Source organism: Nelumbo lutea, chromosome 5, assembly GCF_056320005.1.
Source record: "Nelumbo lutea isolate HS-2025 chromosome 5, American lotus-T2T, whole genome shotgun sequence".
Lineage (NCBI taxonomy): Eukaryota > Viridiplantae > Streptophyta > Magnoliopsida > Proteales > Nelumbonaceae > Nelumbo > Nelumbo lutea.
The window spans coordinates 82,541,990-82,559,527 of record NC_142688.1 but is presented as its reverse complement, the minus strand read 5'-3'; the positions used below and the strand labels follow the sequence as shown (position 1 = coordinate 82,559,527).

Below are 17,538 nucleotides of genomic sequence, written 5' to 3'. Positions count from 1 at the left end.
GTCAGATTGTAACCCATTATTAGTGTTACTAACACACAATTACAACGTCCAAAATCAGATTGTAAAAAGTGATCATCATCTGCTTAAACTAATTGATGGTAGAGCCCACGATCATTGGAGTTTGGAGTTGGGACCCCATTTAATGGACGGTGCTGATTCTCGAAAAGCGTGAGATATGGCAAATTATTGAGTTAGCCCGAAGGCCTAAACCCTGCCCACATCCATCAGTGTCCCCAAACGCAAGAATGGATATGCCTCAACTCAAGTTGTGTGTTTGGTTTGATCATTGATGGGATCAAACTCTAAGTTGTTTTTGAGAGTATTATTAACAAAGAATTTAAGACAATGGTTGTTGGTTGTTGCAACAGAGAAACTGAGTAGTGTTTGATCTTTGATGGAGAAGGAAAGGAATCAGAATACCTTATACAACACCCAGAAGGCCAGAAGGCCAGAAGGCGACACCCTCGTAAGTCGCAAGTCGTAACCTTCAAGAGTAATGAGTAATGGGGGGAATGCATCAAAGAAAGTGAAACGTTGGAAATGGGAATGAATTCCTGTGTCCCAGTAAGTATTGAATGAATGGATGATTAAGCAATGGAAATGGAAAGCGGAGATGCAGACAAATTTGATGAAATAAAACAAAGGCGATTCCCTTGTAGCTTTCGTAAACGATAACTTGGCGAGAACACAATTGTCAATTATTGATGGTCCATCTATAAGACTTTTTTAAACAAATAATAATCAGGCATCAGCAGCATTCAGCAGTTTGTCGCTCTCACTCTCTCACTAGTAGTCAGCAATTGGCTGGCGGGTCTCACTTAACAGCTTTTACGTAAACGCATTAGAGAAGGAACTGCAAGGGTCTAAAATCTACAATTCAAATGAAACAACAACCCATCTATCATCTATTAAATCATTGGCATCCTGCTTATGCTTAGCTTATACTTATGCCCACTGCCACTGGCCACCGTTAATTAACAATATTAATTATTGATCAGAGTTTCTCTTTCTCATTTCTGCATGTGCATATCAGTAATTTCATCATTGGATATTTGGGTTGGGGTGATCTTCCATGAATCAGCTTAATACACAGTGATTTGAACATATTTAATAGATTAGTCAAGCAGACAGTGAGTGATCCATCATCACTTTTCGTGACTATTTTCCCCCTTGATGGGTTCATATTGGTTCTTCTTATTCACTGTTTTACTTTGCCAGAAAAAAAAAAAAAAAGGGAAACACTCAAAACGACTCTTCACTCCTGAGTCCTGTGACAAACTGTCAGCCACAGCTCTACCCAAGTCACCATCTCGTCTCAACGTTGCTGTCCCAATGGAAAGATCCAAAGCTGGATTACCCACCCTCGTTGTCTTTCAAATTCCAAATAGTAATCGGGAATCCTGATTGTTCGTACATTCTCGCGTCGTTGGTCCACGTTGTGTGTTGCTATCGTAAAATGGCCATGTGGGAGGAGGGAGTAGGATCCGACTACCCGAGTAGCCCCTTTATTTTATTATTATTATTTTTTAAAAACGTTAGTAACGGTTAGTTTTGGGGTCACACCGGAGGAAAAAACTTTAGCTGTTGGCTTGGAATGCCACGATATCCTGAGAATGGGTCAATTAATAATTACATCTTAATTTATTTTTATTAAAAACCAAACCATGAGCGTGAATAGATGAACTGCCCACAGCGTGCCCAGTCCAGAAGCTGTCTCAACAGCCTCTCCTGTTGGGCCCCAGCAGTCAAAGTTAACCCTGCCAGGGAGGGGAGGAAAAGGATGCAGAGAAGGGCTGCATACCGTCGATAATGACCCTTGTGGCCTTGTCCGTCCAATGATACCATACTAAAACTCAGCAAGCCCAACCAAAACAAGGCCCACCCCCACTTAGAGACCCTTAAGCTTAAATATATAATTTTCGCTAATGACACAGAGACCACCACACAGACAAGGCCCACAAGGGCCAGGGCAGGGTATCAATTTATAAGTTATTACAAATCAGGTACCCACAGGCCACAGCCCCATTTGTGCATCTCACGTGCACCTATTTTTATATGCCAAAACTTGATCAGATCCAATGCGTTGGGCCGGGCCATACTCTCTGACTTAAATGTTAAAGGGCCCCATCTTTCATTTTGTTTTTATTTTCTATATAAAATATCTCTTTTTGGGTGGCCTGAAGGTGGGGTTTTAAGGCCTGAAAGAATCATCAGGATTATCTGAATTCTGAAAAAAAAGAGATAAACCAACAAATTTTAAAGACATGATCACATGACAAACAACAGCCATACAGACGTTACTCTGCGACTTATTATAACAATATTACATCCAATTCCCCCCATTCTTTTCTATTTTCAAACTAAAGAAAAATTGAAGGTAAGATAGGCAAGAAGGACCCCCAGAATTCAAAGGAGTTGATTATGGTCTAACATCCACTGCAGATGGTGATAAATTTCCCTAAAAGAAAACAAAAGGAAAATCTTTTCTTCTTCTTCTTCTTCTTCTTCTATTCAGGGTATAGGCTTCAGAAGGACTACCGCTTCTTCAATCCAAAGAAGGAAGCAACAGGGATTACAATTTACAACATTTAGATCCACGTAAACAAAGCTACCAAACCATGCCTGAAAGACCTTTTTACTTATTTTGGATCCCCCTTTGCCTTTGGAATGCCCAATGGAGTGTATAATTTTATATGTACCAAAATACCTGTGCCACCACCCATCAAGGTTTATCGACCCAACCAGTGCTTTCGGTGGCAACCCTCCCTGAACTGCGGCCACCCACCTTCCCAAATGAACCCACAGCTGACAAGCCCTTGAAGCTGCTACTGCCTTCACTCAAGTTTCTGGACCTCCTCAACCTCCTTAGCTTTGAAGGACTCATCTCCTTGTCTGTGTCACTCTCCACCTTGACCCTGGCAACCACCAATTGGGAAATGCTGCTGCGGCAAAATGGGCAGACTGGGGCGGACAAGGATGCAGTGGTGGGATTGGGCTTGTTGTGGCAGCAAAGAGCTAAGGTGCAATGTGCACACATCTGGTGGCCACAGTCTCTGACCTCAATTGTGCACATTTGGTCAAAGCAGATACAGCACAGTTCCGTGTCACTATCCTGCATCAAATGATTTTTTATTTTTGAGTTAATTACAAGGCAAAGTGCAGTTGATTGTTAGGTTTCTTTAGTTGGAAAGACATGATCATGGAAAATATTCGCCCAACCTTCCTAACAATTACAGCACCAAAGCAACACTAGACTAAAAAGCTAAACCTGAATTTGGGCTACCCAGAGACTAGCTGAGGCCAAAGACCATTCCAATCAGCCAAATTATTATGTGGGTATGGGCCTTTCCATATGTATTGAGGGGAAGAAAGACAAATGGAAACCCCTTTCAGGAGAGAACCTTTCACGTCATCCAAAAATAAATAAAGGAAGAAACTATGAACTTTTTCTCTAAGGCCATTCAGTGAAATAAATTAGCAAAGTTTCCTAAACTATGTAATCAAGACATGGGAGTCACCAAATAAAAACTAAAAAACGTTTGCAACTTACAGAGAGAAGGCATAAAAATTTACCTCAGACATATTGTCATCGACACTGACATCAGAATATGAAGGCGATGGAAGTGAGCACGTCATCCCTTTCAAAATGCTTTTTTCCCTTTCCCTGTTTGCTTCTATAAGTGCCCTCTCCAAGAGGACCTTTGCCTCTGGATTAAGTTCGCTGATGAACTTCAAAGGCGATGGCCACACAAGAGGCTCTGCTGACGATGGGTTCAGCAGGGCAGAACATGCCCCGTGCTTATACTTAAGAGCAACCATATAAGGTATTCTCCTGCAGAAATATATGGTATACACAATCGATATGAGCTTCACAAACTCAAATCTATAAATTGGTTCATCAGATAAAGCAGGGCTCTACAATAAGATCAAGAACACAAACATGGGAAAATCTGAAAATTCCTAATATATATATATATATATGTGTGTGTGTGTGTGTACACTTTTTTATGTCTAAATCCACGTTGCAATTGTCATTTAATATGCCTATAAAGGCATTTCTTGGACCAAACATATCTAGGTATAGATCACAGAAAGGTGATGAAGGAATGAATCCAGAATTATTTCACCAATCATCAATTTTGAGTTAGACTTAACTACGAGAGGAACTGAGCAATATTTCTAACCAGGAGATCAAACATCATCGTTCATCACTTATGAATGCCTACCCAGATGAATCTCTTTGAAGCCGATCTGCTCCCCACGCAAGCAATTCACGGACGCAATCCAAAGAACCCCCCCGAGCTGCCAAATGAAGCGGACTGCTCCCTAGGAAGCTGCAGTTAGGACTTGATCAATATATGACAGAGCCGATTATTGTTAAACCATGATGAAATGGAGAAGTTAAAGGGTTTATTACCCATATCCGCCCGTTGAAGCACAGACAAGAGCTCCTCTGTCTAACAAGATATGAACACAATCAGACCGTCTCTGCCGAGCTGCTAGGTGCAATGGGGTTGCTCCCTTACCATCTCTAACATTTACAAATCGCGCAAATCCCCTGCCGTTAAACCCAGCCACAAAACTAATCAAACATATGGAATCCTACAAACTTGCAATCATGATCCACCAAGCCTTGGTAACAATTTTCTCTGGAAGATTAGAAATGAAAAACGAGATGACACTACTCACCAAGAATCGGCAACAGGGGTCATCTGGGCAGCAGCAAGAATAGCTTGCAGGCAGTCGGAATGCCCGTAGTACGCGGCATAGTGCAAGCAGGTTCTTCCGTTAAGAGAATCAAACATTAAAATCTATAAAATTTAAAGAAAACCAGATCAAATTTTCTCCACTATACTTCAGATTTTAATAGGAAAATTGAAAGAAAAACAAATGAAAATGGAGAGAAGAAATTAACAAGATTGAATTTTTATACATACATTGGCCCCTGATTGAAGCAGCTTTTCCACGCAGGAGATCTTCCCATGCATTGCGGCCAACATAAGTGGAGTCTAGAGACCAATCACCAAAAGAGAAACTTAAGAACACAAAAGCAAATACAAACAAAGATGGAAGAGAGAGAAGGGAAAAAAACGAAAAGATCAAGCATTCGAAAATATAAGTAAACGAAATCTCCTCTTGGCACACAAACATGAGATCAAACTTACCTGTTTATGACGATTCAAGATATCGGGATGAACAGATCGATCCAAAATCCAAGAAAGCACCTGCCAACCATTATGCCACACCACCGGAAAAGAAAAAAAAAAGAAAGAGAAATAATAAAAAATCCACGAATAAAAAAAATTAATAGAAGAAAATCCAGCAAGATAAAAGAGGAAATGAAAACAGAACTAATAACCAACCTCGATCCGACCGTGTGCAGCAGCTACATGAAGTGCAGAGTGCCTGTCATAAACGGTGGCCTGATGCAAGAGACTTGGGTGTCTCTCCAACAAAGAATGAATTTTCTCCAAGTTTCCAGCTTGAACAGCAGTGAAGAGCCCATGTTCATAACTCGCTCTGCAACTGAGTCTCTGACCCATCTCACCCTCTTTTGCTCTTTTTTAAGTCTTAACTTTGCACTTTTTACTTTTCAGACGCCGGGAGAGGCATACGAGCTTATCGTGCGCCACCTTCCCCTTGCAGGTGGTGGCGTCGATCGATCTATGGAGTGGGGGGAAATGGTTTTTAAGTATCGGAGAGGGAGATGCGTTCTTGGTCTCTCGTAGTTTGGAGCTGCCCGGAAGGCGTTCGGGCACATGACCGTGAGAGCTGGGCAGCTGCCAAGCTAAGAGCCTAAAACTGTCTACCCCAGGTCCATCAGTCAGAGGAATTGCCTATCAATTTTTTTTTTTTTTTTTTTTTGTTTTTTAGAAAAAACGGTTCCACAGTCAGATTTTTTACGAGCCATTAGATTCTTCTTTTTTTTAGATAAATAAAAATAAAAATATAATAGAATTGATAATGGATAGTTGATGGTAGTTGTCTACGAGTCGTTGAGTCCAGGTTCCCACGAGAACGGAGTTTTACACAAAAAAAAAAAAAAATCCGTTACCCGATAGTGAGGGTCCGGGTCCGGGTCCGCAAAGCTCCTTTGACAGATATTAATAAAATATGGATGTGGATACGTGGAGCAAACCGAATTAACCCGCTAACACTCGATTAATATATAATAAGTGTGAAATTCCAAGTAGAGTCCTAAAAATGGGTTCCTCCATGGTTCACATTCCACAAAAGATTTATTTGAGGACCTTTTAGAGTAAGGAAAGGAGGTACTTTCGAGTCGAGCGGCATAAAGTTGACATAACATCCCAAATAGGATAGAAAGGAGTTCGGATCTCTGCCTATAAGAATTATGTTTACGTCTATTCACATTTCATCCTCTTATATGTTATTATATACGAGATTTATTAAGTAAAAGTTAAATAATAAAAAAAATTATTTATTATAATACTTTTTATAATTTTATAGATTTATTAAAATATATTTTATATTTAACATTTTATAATTATAAATGATTTAATTAATCATCAGTAGAAAATGACATTGTTAACCCTAAAATGAGTTTTCTTACTTGTATCATCTATATTTCTTGCATACAAGAAAAGCGAGCCAAGATGTGTTTGCTGATGCTCAGTTTTTCTTTTCATCCCCTTCCTCACAGGTTTGAATCTCACGATTCAGAGTTCTACATCTATCTCGCGCTCGTTACAGGAAGGGGCTACCTATGATTCTTCCCCTTTTTTGCGTTATTAGGGATTGATCTGTTACAAATGTAGTCTATTACTTCGAACCCACATTTTGTTGTTAGAAATACTGCAAACCCACTTGAACGCCTGAAAAAAAAAAGCATTTAATCGGTTGGTACCAAGATGGGGTTGATACAAGCATTTAATCGGTTGATACCAAGATGGGTGTCAAACTCGGTTCACTGAAGTCAATGATGAGGACAGAAAACTATTACGTAGATGACATATGTATTCATCATACATTTAATTTGACTTTCCAGCCATTTTCTAACAAATCAAAGATAAACCTTCAAGTATCACCGGTTAATAAAAACATCAAACATATATATACAAAATCGGAAATAATTGAACACGTGAATTGCTCTCCTTTTCTTCATGTATTTGATTATGATTTAAATGTAATAAATTGCAATGCAATTCAATCCAAACTTAACAAAAATTTGTTAGAAATGAATCATTTGTGTTTATCAAACAATAGAGAGTAGAGAATGGATTGAAAGAAATTGGGTACTACCAATGTGATTCCGATTCGGAGAAACAAAAATCAAATAACTGTACTAAATGGTAATGGTGATTCTTAGGATGAAAATCCTCAGAATTGATACCGGGCCTTTGTATTCGAAATTGTAAATTGGAATGGCTTGCTTCTTGTTGATTCAATCTATGGCCTGCTATTGTAGATCAGCGTGATTCCAAGTACCTACACTAAATTTTCATATCTATACAAACCAATAACGTCTGCGCCTCACAATGTCAGGGACACTCTGCAAATGCCCATCCTTCACGACTTCACATCTGTGCCTCACAACGTCTTACAGCATATTCCCATCATGTATTGAAAATACTTTTTGATAATAGTATCAGAATCGATGATATCATCATCAGGAAATATTCTCAATATACAGAGGGATGTGCTGTAAGATGTTGTGGGTCGCAGATGTGAATTCATCCTTCACAAGCCAAGTATTTAGTTGGGCTTAAGGTTTGGTGTTAAGTGGGCTCCATTGTATCGGGATCAAACCATATATAGTGCGATGGTTCTACCACCAAATTACCGCTCATAGTCGTACTTTATGAATCAGCAAAATACAGCTGATATCAAGATCAAACCCATGTATTGTAGTGAATCCCACCTAAGGTTTAGGTTTAAGTGAAGTGATTATCTTAAAAGAAATACATGATTTTATGTGGTGGGGGCTATACAAATATCATGCATCTAAACAAATCAAGGTATGTTATATATTACATATAACATGTAGTATAGAGTCGGATTCGGATTGGGTTAGCCAACTCGAAGTAAAGTCAGGTTTATGAATTTCAACCCTAACCCTAACCCTAACCTGAACATCGACCCGACCCATTTTTTTGGATTGGGTTAGGATTGGATTCGGGCCAAATCAGCCCAAATTGCAGCCTTACCCACAAGTTATTGGAAACATCTCTCCTGATAATGATATCATCAATTCTAATACAATAAATGTTTTCAATACATAGCACACATGGGATGTTATGGGGCAGTTCCTTATAGGGCGGAAATGTGAACTCATTATTGATGTTCCATTGTAATAGCCGATTGAGATGTTGTTAGCACCGTGTGTTGACCAAGCTCATTTTACATTCATGTAGAGACGGTGTACATTGGTGCTATGGTTGGGTTGTTCGGCTGCAACTTGCATGACCAAAGTTTAAATCTTAGAAATGGTATTTTTGTGAATGTACCACATTGACGGAAGACTTGAGGCAAATTAGCAAAATCCCCAGAATTAGAGGAGTTGTAGAACATTGAATAAAATTAAAGAATGGTACAAAAAAAAAACGAATAAAATTAAAGAAAAATACGACGCCCCACATATCCTAATTATGTATTGGGAACATCTCCCACTGATTATTTTGGGAGATGTTCCGAATACATGCTGAGATGTGCATGTGGGGCGTCGTATGTGAGGTGTAGATGTGATATCGAGTCGGACAATTTCATATTCATGCTTCAAATTAACCCGGAAGTTGAACCGTTTATATTTTAGCAATAAATAATATATAAATATATTTTAGATATGTTATATGTATTATTTATATTTAGTTTATATTTTTTAGTTCAGTTTTTAATTTTTATATTTATAAAAAATACTAAAATTTTTAATTTGATGTCAAAAAGGGTTTTTTCATGAAAATAGTGGGGCAACGGTTCCTTGGGACGCTTAGATCTTGAAAAGTTATTTAAAATAAAAAAATAAATCACCCCAATCGGACATAGGATTGTAAAATTATGGCCTCTGAAAGTTCTGTATGCATTGATTGTGCAACTCGCAACCCAGTCACTGGGTCGAATGGTTCTTGACCAAGTCAGTAGTTTTTTACCATCTTGCGGGTCCTGATTGAACCGGACACAGAATTCTGGCAGGTGACAATTTGAACAATTTGATCAGCAAGGTCAACAGTTGGTTGAAAACATTGATTGCATTGTACATGTTTGTATTTGTACTCCTTCCGAATTGAGCCTTTGGCTGTATTTAGTTGCAACGCAAATAAATTTGTATTAATGCAAAACCATGGCAATGCAAATGATTTTAAAGTAAATTCTGATCAATTTTTTGTTTCAAATTTTAACTTATTTTGTTTAACTGCAGTACAAACTAAGTAAATTAAAACATGAAACAGAATAAAGTAAAATCCAAACAAAATTAAATTAGAATTTGCATTACTTTACATCTACATTCCCATACATTTATACTAGTGCAAATAAATTTGCGTTACAACCAAACACAACCTTTAGATTTTTGTGGGTTTTATTACATATGGGCCTTTTGTTCAAAAATAAAATAAAATAAAAATTACTTATGGGCCCTTTTAGAGCACTCTAGTTACTGTGTTTCCCATGTATAAAATTTGAAGGTCATTAATTTAGATCTCTAAACAACTTGTCCATTAATATTCTATATTGAGCCATTGATGTGAAAAACTAAAAACCCGCAAAAAGCACCACACCAATTAAATGGATTCCGAAAGCATATATTATTCGTGGGTGCCCTAGGTGGCCGAAGCTGCTAAGGAAGTTTCCATGGCTGACGCTTTTGAATCACGTCAGTGCGTCATCTACATCTAGGGGTGTCAATTGGACCGGATTTAATCCAATTCGATTCAATCCAATCCAATGTGAGTCCATTATAAATGAACCTGTTCCAATTCAGTCTAATGAATATTTTGGACTATTTTGGATCAGTCTGGAGACTGTCCAATCTATTCAAATTCTTGTTAATTTAGATCAGTTTTATTTTAAACTTGGTCCATTGATGCCTATATTCTTATCTTCTATTAATGAATCAGATATTGGTTCAATCCAATATATATTCGTTATAGAGAGACCAGGTCCAATCCATCCAAATAAATTTTGATTTGGATGGAGTGCAACCCAAATTCAGTCCATTGACACCCCTATTACGTCTACATCATCAAAGACCTCATGAGGAAGTAGCGACAATGACAAGCACCCCTGCAGGGGAAGGCTCTACTTTCTAAGGATCTTGGCGAACGGCTTCATCCTGATAGTCCTACAAAGAGTGTATCCCGATACAATACAAACATTCATCTATTTAAAAGTATCTCCTGCAGGGGAAGGCTCTACTTTCTAAGGATCTTGGCGAACGGCTTCATCCTGATAGTCCTACAAAGAGTGTATCCCGATACAATACAAACATTCATCTATTTAAAAGTATCTCCTCTTCAAAATAAAGGATTTTTAACTCTTTTACTCTCTTATTGCTCTTCTTAGCTTGAATCAGCTAGGCCCGACCGACTTTATCCTCTTGTCACTGAGTTAAACGTAGAAGTATCTTCCTAAAAACTTCATCCTCGGGCCTATGATTATTCTCTACTGTTCGATTCCGCACTGCTAACAAATAAGAGATGAATGTCTTCTAATGAAGCATTCTTTGCCTTTGAACCTGTTGCTTAATTTGACAAACTAACACAGCCAACAGATAAATTTCGACTACCTATTGTTTGGTTGAGTTGAATATATAAGTTCTCTCTTTGGTATTCTAAAGCAAACTAACTAGCTACTCACTTTATAAATAAAACAAACTGAGGAGATCAAATTATGTAGCACACATGAAGCTGTTTTTTATTACCTCCAGCTACAGGTATACCTACAGCGATATTGATTCAACTGCTGCAGATGTATCATTTAATGGGTGCAGTGGTTATCCTGGGTTGGCAGGCTTTTTGATCAAAATAATAATAATCAAGTATCGTGAAACGAGTTCTAATAATAAACCGTTGCCATCAGTCAGTACTCCAAACCGTATACAGACAGATGAACCTGACATTTCTCCTGCTTTCTTTATCTTGCCATTTCTGTCCCTTGCTTACCTTTTGACTACTTTTCCGTTTTTGTCACTTTATTCTCTCTTTTTCAAAAAGAGTCCACAGGTCAATCACCCCTATACTAGCAATATTAGAGCTTCCTGACTCCACTTTTTATTTTGTCACAATCACTTGAATTTAAGGAAAACTACGAATACACATGAGGCAGAATTCTGAATTCCAGCCACCCCCCACCTTCCCCTATAAACCACATTCTGTCCGTGAATTTAATATTAATTAACGGTCAGGATGCATTCCCCGTGTATTTCGTGGCCAGTAAATTCTGAGCTGGGCTGATCGATACTTCTCCCTTAAATTTATTGAATCAAATTATTATTTCCTCTCTTTGTTGATATATAAAGGTTCTATCATATATAAACTTTTCTTCTTTTTTATTTTGGTTAGGACCAAGACGAAGACGATAGATCACTTGCCTGGTCCCATTTTGAGTGGATCCAGACGTCCGGATTCTGAAGCCAGTCATTTATATTTTACAAGGAGACAATATGTCGGTGTGTATGTGAGGTTTGTATTTTACAAGGAGCCAAGCTTTTTTTTTTATTTCCCGCCTCTCAGTGTTCGCACCGTTGGTAACAGATCGCTGGTAACAGATATCGCCGCTTCCACCGCCGGTTGCAGATCGCCGCTTCCCTCTTGTTGTCTTTAAAACCGCTACAACTGTCGTTCTTCTTAGGCACATTACCAGAATCAAACTGCCACCGGCAGTGCTCCGACATCGGTGCTAAGTATACAGCATCGGTTTGAGTATACAGCACCGGCAACTCGCTGGCGTTCTCTAGCGTCTCTCCAGCCTCATCTTCATCCCCTTTCAACGGACATCATGTCTCAGATATCTGCACCTGAAGTGATGAACACCAGCTTTGTAGATCACTCAATGAAACGACCACAATAGCGAAAACAGGGGCGACGATCCATGGGTTTTCACTTCGGAAAGTTGTATTCATGCCGGCAGCCGTTATTTACGAGCTGTAGCTTGCTTCTTCAACTTTGCGAGCTCCCACCTAATCAAACCACCTACCTTCCCTGCAGTTTTAGGATATCAACGGAACTTTCTGTTGGAGTTGGTGAAGCCCCTCTTAGAAACGTAGATTGCCTTGTTGACACAGGTTGTGACTTGGAGAGAGTCAAGAGTTGAGCATCACAGTTCTGTCTCTCGATCGTGGTAACCACATCCCGGGCCTGAATAGAAGCCCACCGATCAAGTATCCGTGAGCGCTTGTGTCGAACATCTGAACATTCTACACTGACTCAAGAACCCTCCAGGACAGTCCCGGAGGAATCGCGCATTGAGGTTGCTGGAAGATCAGTCTCAGATTCCACGACTTCGAAATCGGTGCCTCTTCAAGGAGTTTCGGATAAGACTCACGAACGTTCGGATCTTTAACGGGTTTTCGGCGAGTCGAAGTTCTGCGACAGGTTTTAGGGAGATCCGATTTTCTGTTTTTGTGACGATTCTGCCACCAATTGAGGGTTTTAGACACGGTGGTCGATATGGATGAAAACAAAGAAAAAGAACATGGTGGGCGTGGTGGACGGAAACAAGGAACAGGGGTAGGAGGAAAAGGTCATGGCGGCCAAGTCAAGGCCAATACAGCCAAAGTCTCTGCGCAAGGCAATGCGTCTCAAGGAGAATCAATCGATGCAGTCAAGACCGAGTTAAATGGACTAAGTAGTGAGCAGTAGAACATGTTACTCAACCTTTTGAACATACAGAAAGATGGGAGTCAACAACTAAGTGGTAAGCGAAAATTGTCAGAGTGGATAATAGACACAGGGGCTTCTCATCATATGACAGGAAGCCTCGAGTCGATGAGAGACATAAAGAACATCATTTCATGCTCTATCAGGCTGCTAGATGGGAAAGCAACAACAATAGAGAAAGAAGGCACAATTGCGCTAGACGATCATATGAAACTGACTAATGTTTTATATGTGCCTAGTTTGAATTGCAATCTAATTTTTGTGTCGCAATTGGTTGAGGAGTCGAATTGTGTTGTTCAGTTCACTAATAAATTCTGTGTGATACAGGATCGAATTACAAGGATGTTGATTGGAGTGGGTGAGTAGCGAGAGGGACTATTATTTTCGGAGCATTGCATCAACAAGAGAAATGAAGACTATAGAGAGCAAGACGTGTGACATTTGGCATCAAAGGTTAGGGCATCCTTCTCATAAAATTGTTAAGTTGTTGCCTTTTGTTAGTACTAAAAATAATAAGGATGACAGTATTAAGGGTTGTGATGTGTGCTTCCAGCTAAACAATGTCGAGAAGAGTTTGTTTCTAGTAATAACAAAGCATCCAATATTTTTGAGTTAATTCATTATGATTTATGGGGTCCTTATAGAGCTGCAGCTTCTTGTGGGGATCATTATTTCTTGACAATAGTAGATGATTTTTTCTAGAGGTGTTTGGATTTATCTTCTAATTGATAAAACAAAAGTAGGACAAGTTCTTCAAATTTTTTTTGCTATGGTTCAAAGGCAATTTAACAAACCCGTCAAAGTGGTTCGTACTGATAATGGGACTGAGTTTGTCTGCTTGGCTAGTTATTTTGCTCAGCATGGTATTATTCATCAAACCACTTGTGTCGGGACCTCTCAACAAAACAGGAGGGTTGAACGCAAACACCGGAACATACTCAATGGTGCCCGAGCATTGCGTTTTCAAGCTAGCATGCCTATTGATTTTTTGGGGGAATGTGTATTGACCGCATGTTATTTGATCAATCGGACACCGTCCATTCTGTTGAAGGGAAAGACTCCCTATGAAGTTTTATTTGGGCGACCTCCTTCTTATGATAATTTGCGAGTCTTTGGTTGCTTGGCATATGTGCACAATCATGGCCATGGAGGGAATAAATTTGTCAGTCGAAGCAGATGGTGTGTTTTTGTTGGGTATCCTTTTGGAAAGAAAAGATGGAGCTTGTATGATTTAGAGTCCGGCATGTTCTTTGCATCAAGAGATGTTACCTTTTTAGAGGATGAATTCTCTTATGCACGCAAGGACGATAAGCAACCAAACAAAGCACAAGGCCAATTTCATTATGGAATAGGTGGGACAGATGAGGTGTTGGTGTCGTCCACTTATTTACCACGACAAGCAAATGGCGAGATGGAGACTAACCAGCGAGGTGAACTTGCAGAAGGAGTCAGTGTAGAAGAAGGAACTCACGTAGACCCAAATGCCAATACTAGTGAACCCATGCATTCTTCTGACGTCACCACAGAAAATACAAGCGAAGACAGTCCTGACATTAGGGGGGTGGCAATGTTGAGCAACAACAACACTTTGATTCTCATTTAGGGCATGGGCATCGACAGAAACAATAGTCCACAAGGTTAAGAGACTATGTGCTTCACACCACACAGCACTTGAGTCCCTCTCCGCGTCCCTTTGCAAGCTCATTCAGCCAATCACATCCTGCAGGTAGTCCTTATCCCATAGATAACTATGTGAATTGTAACAATTTTTATTGTCGACATCGTGCTTTCTTGGCAGCTATTACAGCAGGAGTTGAACCTACTTCTTTTGCTGAGGCTGTAAAGGATGAAAAATGGAGGGATGCAATGCAGAAAGAAATACAGGCACTTGAGAATAATCAGACATGGACCGTAAAGCCTTTGCCATCCGGAAAAACGAGCCATAGGATGCAAATGGGTATATCGAATCAAGTACAACGCTGATGGGACAATGGAAAGATACAAAGCTCTTCTCATGATCTTTGGGAACAAATAGGTTGAGGGAATTGATTATAATGAAACTTTTGCCCCAGTTGCAAAAATGGTTACTGTCTATACCTTTCTTGTAGTCGCAGCAGCTAGAAATTGAGAGCTTCATCAAATGAACGTACATAATGCATTCTTGGACGGTGACCTTCATGAGGAAGTCTACACGCGAATGCCTCCTAGTTTTTAGTCAAATAAACCATGTATGGTGTGTCGGTTGCGAAAATCTCTGTATGGCTTGAAACAAGCGCCAAGATGTTGGTTTGCTAAATTAACCGCAGCCTTGAAGGCATATGGGTTTCAACAATCAAGTTCAAATTGCTCCCTATTCACCTTTCGTCGAAATATGGTACATGTGCTTGTCCTCGTGTATGTGGACGACATTATCGTGTCAGGTAATGATCATATGGCAATTCAAGTCTTCAAGAAATATTTGAGTGACTGCTTCCATATGAAAGACTTGGGACCATTGAAATATTTTCTGGGCATTGAAGTTGCCCAAAACTCAATAGGAATTTTTCTGTCTCAACGAAAGTATGCTCTGGATATTATCGCTGAAGCTGGATTACTTGGTGCAAAACCTGCTCCTTTTCCTATGGAGTAGAATCACAATCTGACCTTGACAGATGGGCCTCTCTTATCTGATCCTGAGCGATATAGGCGCTTGGTGGGCAGGCTTATTTATCTCTCAGCAACTCGTCCTGAGTTGTCTTATTGTGTGCACGTTCTGTCCCAATTCATGTAGCAACCACAAGAAAGACATTGAGAGGCTGCATTGCGAGTGGTGCACTACTTGAAAGGAAATCCTGGTCAAGGAATTCTCTTGCATTCAGATTGTGACTTGCAGTTATATGCATGGTGTGATTCAGACTGGGCGAGTTGTTCTTTGTCCCGACGTTCCCTATCTGGGTGGTTTATTCTACTTGGGAAATTGCCGATTTCCTGGAAAAATAAGAAACAACACACTGTGGCTCGTTCTTCATCGGAAGCAGAGTATCGGTCTATGGCCATGACCACGTGTGAATTAAAATGGCTGAAGGGATTGTTATTGGCCCTTGGAGTGATGCATTCGAAACCAATGAGATTATATTGTGATAGTCAGGCAGCCTTGCATATTGCAGCAAACCCAGTGTTTCATGAGCGTACAAAACATATTGAAGTTGATTGCCATTTTGTTCGTGATGAGATTCAAAATGGTTGCATTCATCCTGCTTATGCGTCGACAACCGTGCAACTGGCAGACATTTTTACAAAGGCATTGGGTCGCAGAGAATTTGAGTATTTTCTCCGCAAGTTGGGCATTCACAATCTGCATGCTCCAACTTGAGGAGGGTGTTAGGATTGAATTGGGAGTTTCTGGGATTAGGAGACTCCACTGAGTTAGGATCGAATTAGGAGTTCGTCTTGAGTTTGAGTTCCTGTAAATTTAGGAGATTCGATATTCGATGGTTGTGCATGGTTGTGTATATATATCTAAATCTTCAATGAATAAAAATAAGAAAAGGCAAACCAGAAAAGCTCTGATTTTACATCTCCAACCTCAATTAATTCTATAATGCCCTTTTAGCTTTCGGCAAATATATAATCCATAATGTATGATCTTATGTGTGGATAGGATAATAATCCATCCAAACTTATTACAAGTTTTCATTGGTGCCGATTGCCGGCTGTCGATCTCATTCATTTGATTCAAATTAATACGTAGATGTATAACTTGTTTTTTTTTTTGGTTTTATGAATGTTTTAGGATAGGTATTTATTAAAACATTATTATATTTTCGTTAAATCAATATGTTTCTTATTATATTCATATATACGTATTAATATTTATAAAAATGGGTTTTGATTTATGTATGCATTAACACTTTCTTTAATGGTTGAGTGATTATTCACTCCACAAATAATTTATCAAATATTTTTCTCGGTTTGAAGACAAATCAAATACACACGTTTACTTAATAAGCGAAAACTATATCAAATAGATACATAGTGAAAGTCAAGATTACCCTTTGAAGGGTATTTTTGCGGTAATGGGTAAGGGGTATTTTTTGTATTCTCATTGCTTTCCAAGTGGATTAGTTGATAGATTAACCAACAATCTGCAATTAGCTAGTATTTTAAGTTTCAACTTTAAACTTTTTAGTTAAGGATGTCAATGCCCAATGGGACAGGTGAATCAGGCAACTCGTCCGCCCCACCTCGATTGGGACGAGTTTAGTACGAGTCTAATTGGGTTCGTGGATTGTATTTGGTTTAGTCAGGTATCAATTCTCTATTGTGTGTTATTCTAAACGAGTTCAAATCACCCCCCCCAACGTCTCATAGCACATCTCCGTCGTGCATCGAAAACATTTCCCAATAATAATATCCGGAATGATGATATCATTGGGAGGTGCTTTTAATACATGGCATGAATGTGCTGTAAAACATTGTGGGAGGGCTGATTCAGTCTCATTCCAAACCTTCCAAGATTGCCAATCAACGAGAATATTCATGGATGGGAAATGATTCATGAGTCAATCGCATATTTGTTTGCGCGCGTTGAACCCAATCTAACCGTTGGCATCCATCCCTACTTAATTATTTTCTCAAGAAAAAAGTAGAAGCGAGCATGGTTAAGTTCGAAAGAAACTTACCACGTGGAAATATGCCACCTTGGTTTCCACGTGTAATATACTTT

General features: G+C 39.3%; 2 protein-coding genes across 2 annotated transcripts; one reads left to right on the top strand and one right to left on the bottom strand.

Moving 5' to 3' along the window:
• Positions 1 to 2,273: 2,273 nt before the first annotated feature.
• LOC148853116 (putative E3 ubiquitin-protein ligase XBAT31) lies at positions 2,274 to 5,815 on the bottom strand. The gene is made up of 8 exons (XM_088946103.1): positions 5,364 to 5,815; positions 5,166 to 5,225; positions 4,938 to 5,009; positions 4,690 to 4,811; positions 4,418 to 4,558; positions 4,227 to 4,334; positions 3,574 to 3,832; positions 2,274 to 3,112 (listed from the first exon to the last, which is right to left on the bottom strand). The coding sequence occupies exons 1-8, from the start codon at positions 5,541 to 5,543 to the stop codon at positions 2,723 to 2,725; spliced, it is 1,332 nt and encodes a 443-aa protein (XP_088802229.1). The 5' UTR covers positions 5,544 to 5,815; the 3' UTR covers positions 2,274 to 2,722.
• A 7,787-nt stretch (positions 5,816 to 13,602) lies between these two features.
• LOC148853115 (uncharacterized) lies at positions 13,603 to 16,185 on the top strand. Its single transcript, XM_088945885.1, has 3 exons — positions 13,603 to 14,377; positions 14,632 to 14,804; positions 15,706 to 16,185. Exons 1-3 carry the CDS (start codon positions 13,603 to 13,605, stop codon positions 16,183 to 16,185), a joined length of 1,428 nt encoding a protein of 475 aa, XP_088802011.1.
• The last annotated feature ends 1,353 nt before the right edge of the window (positions 16,186 to 17,538 follow it).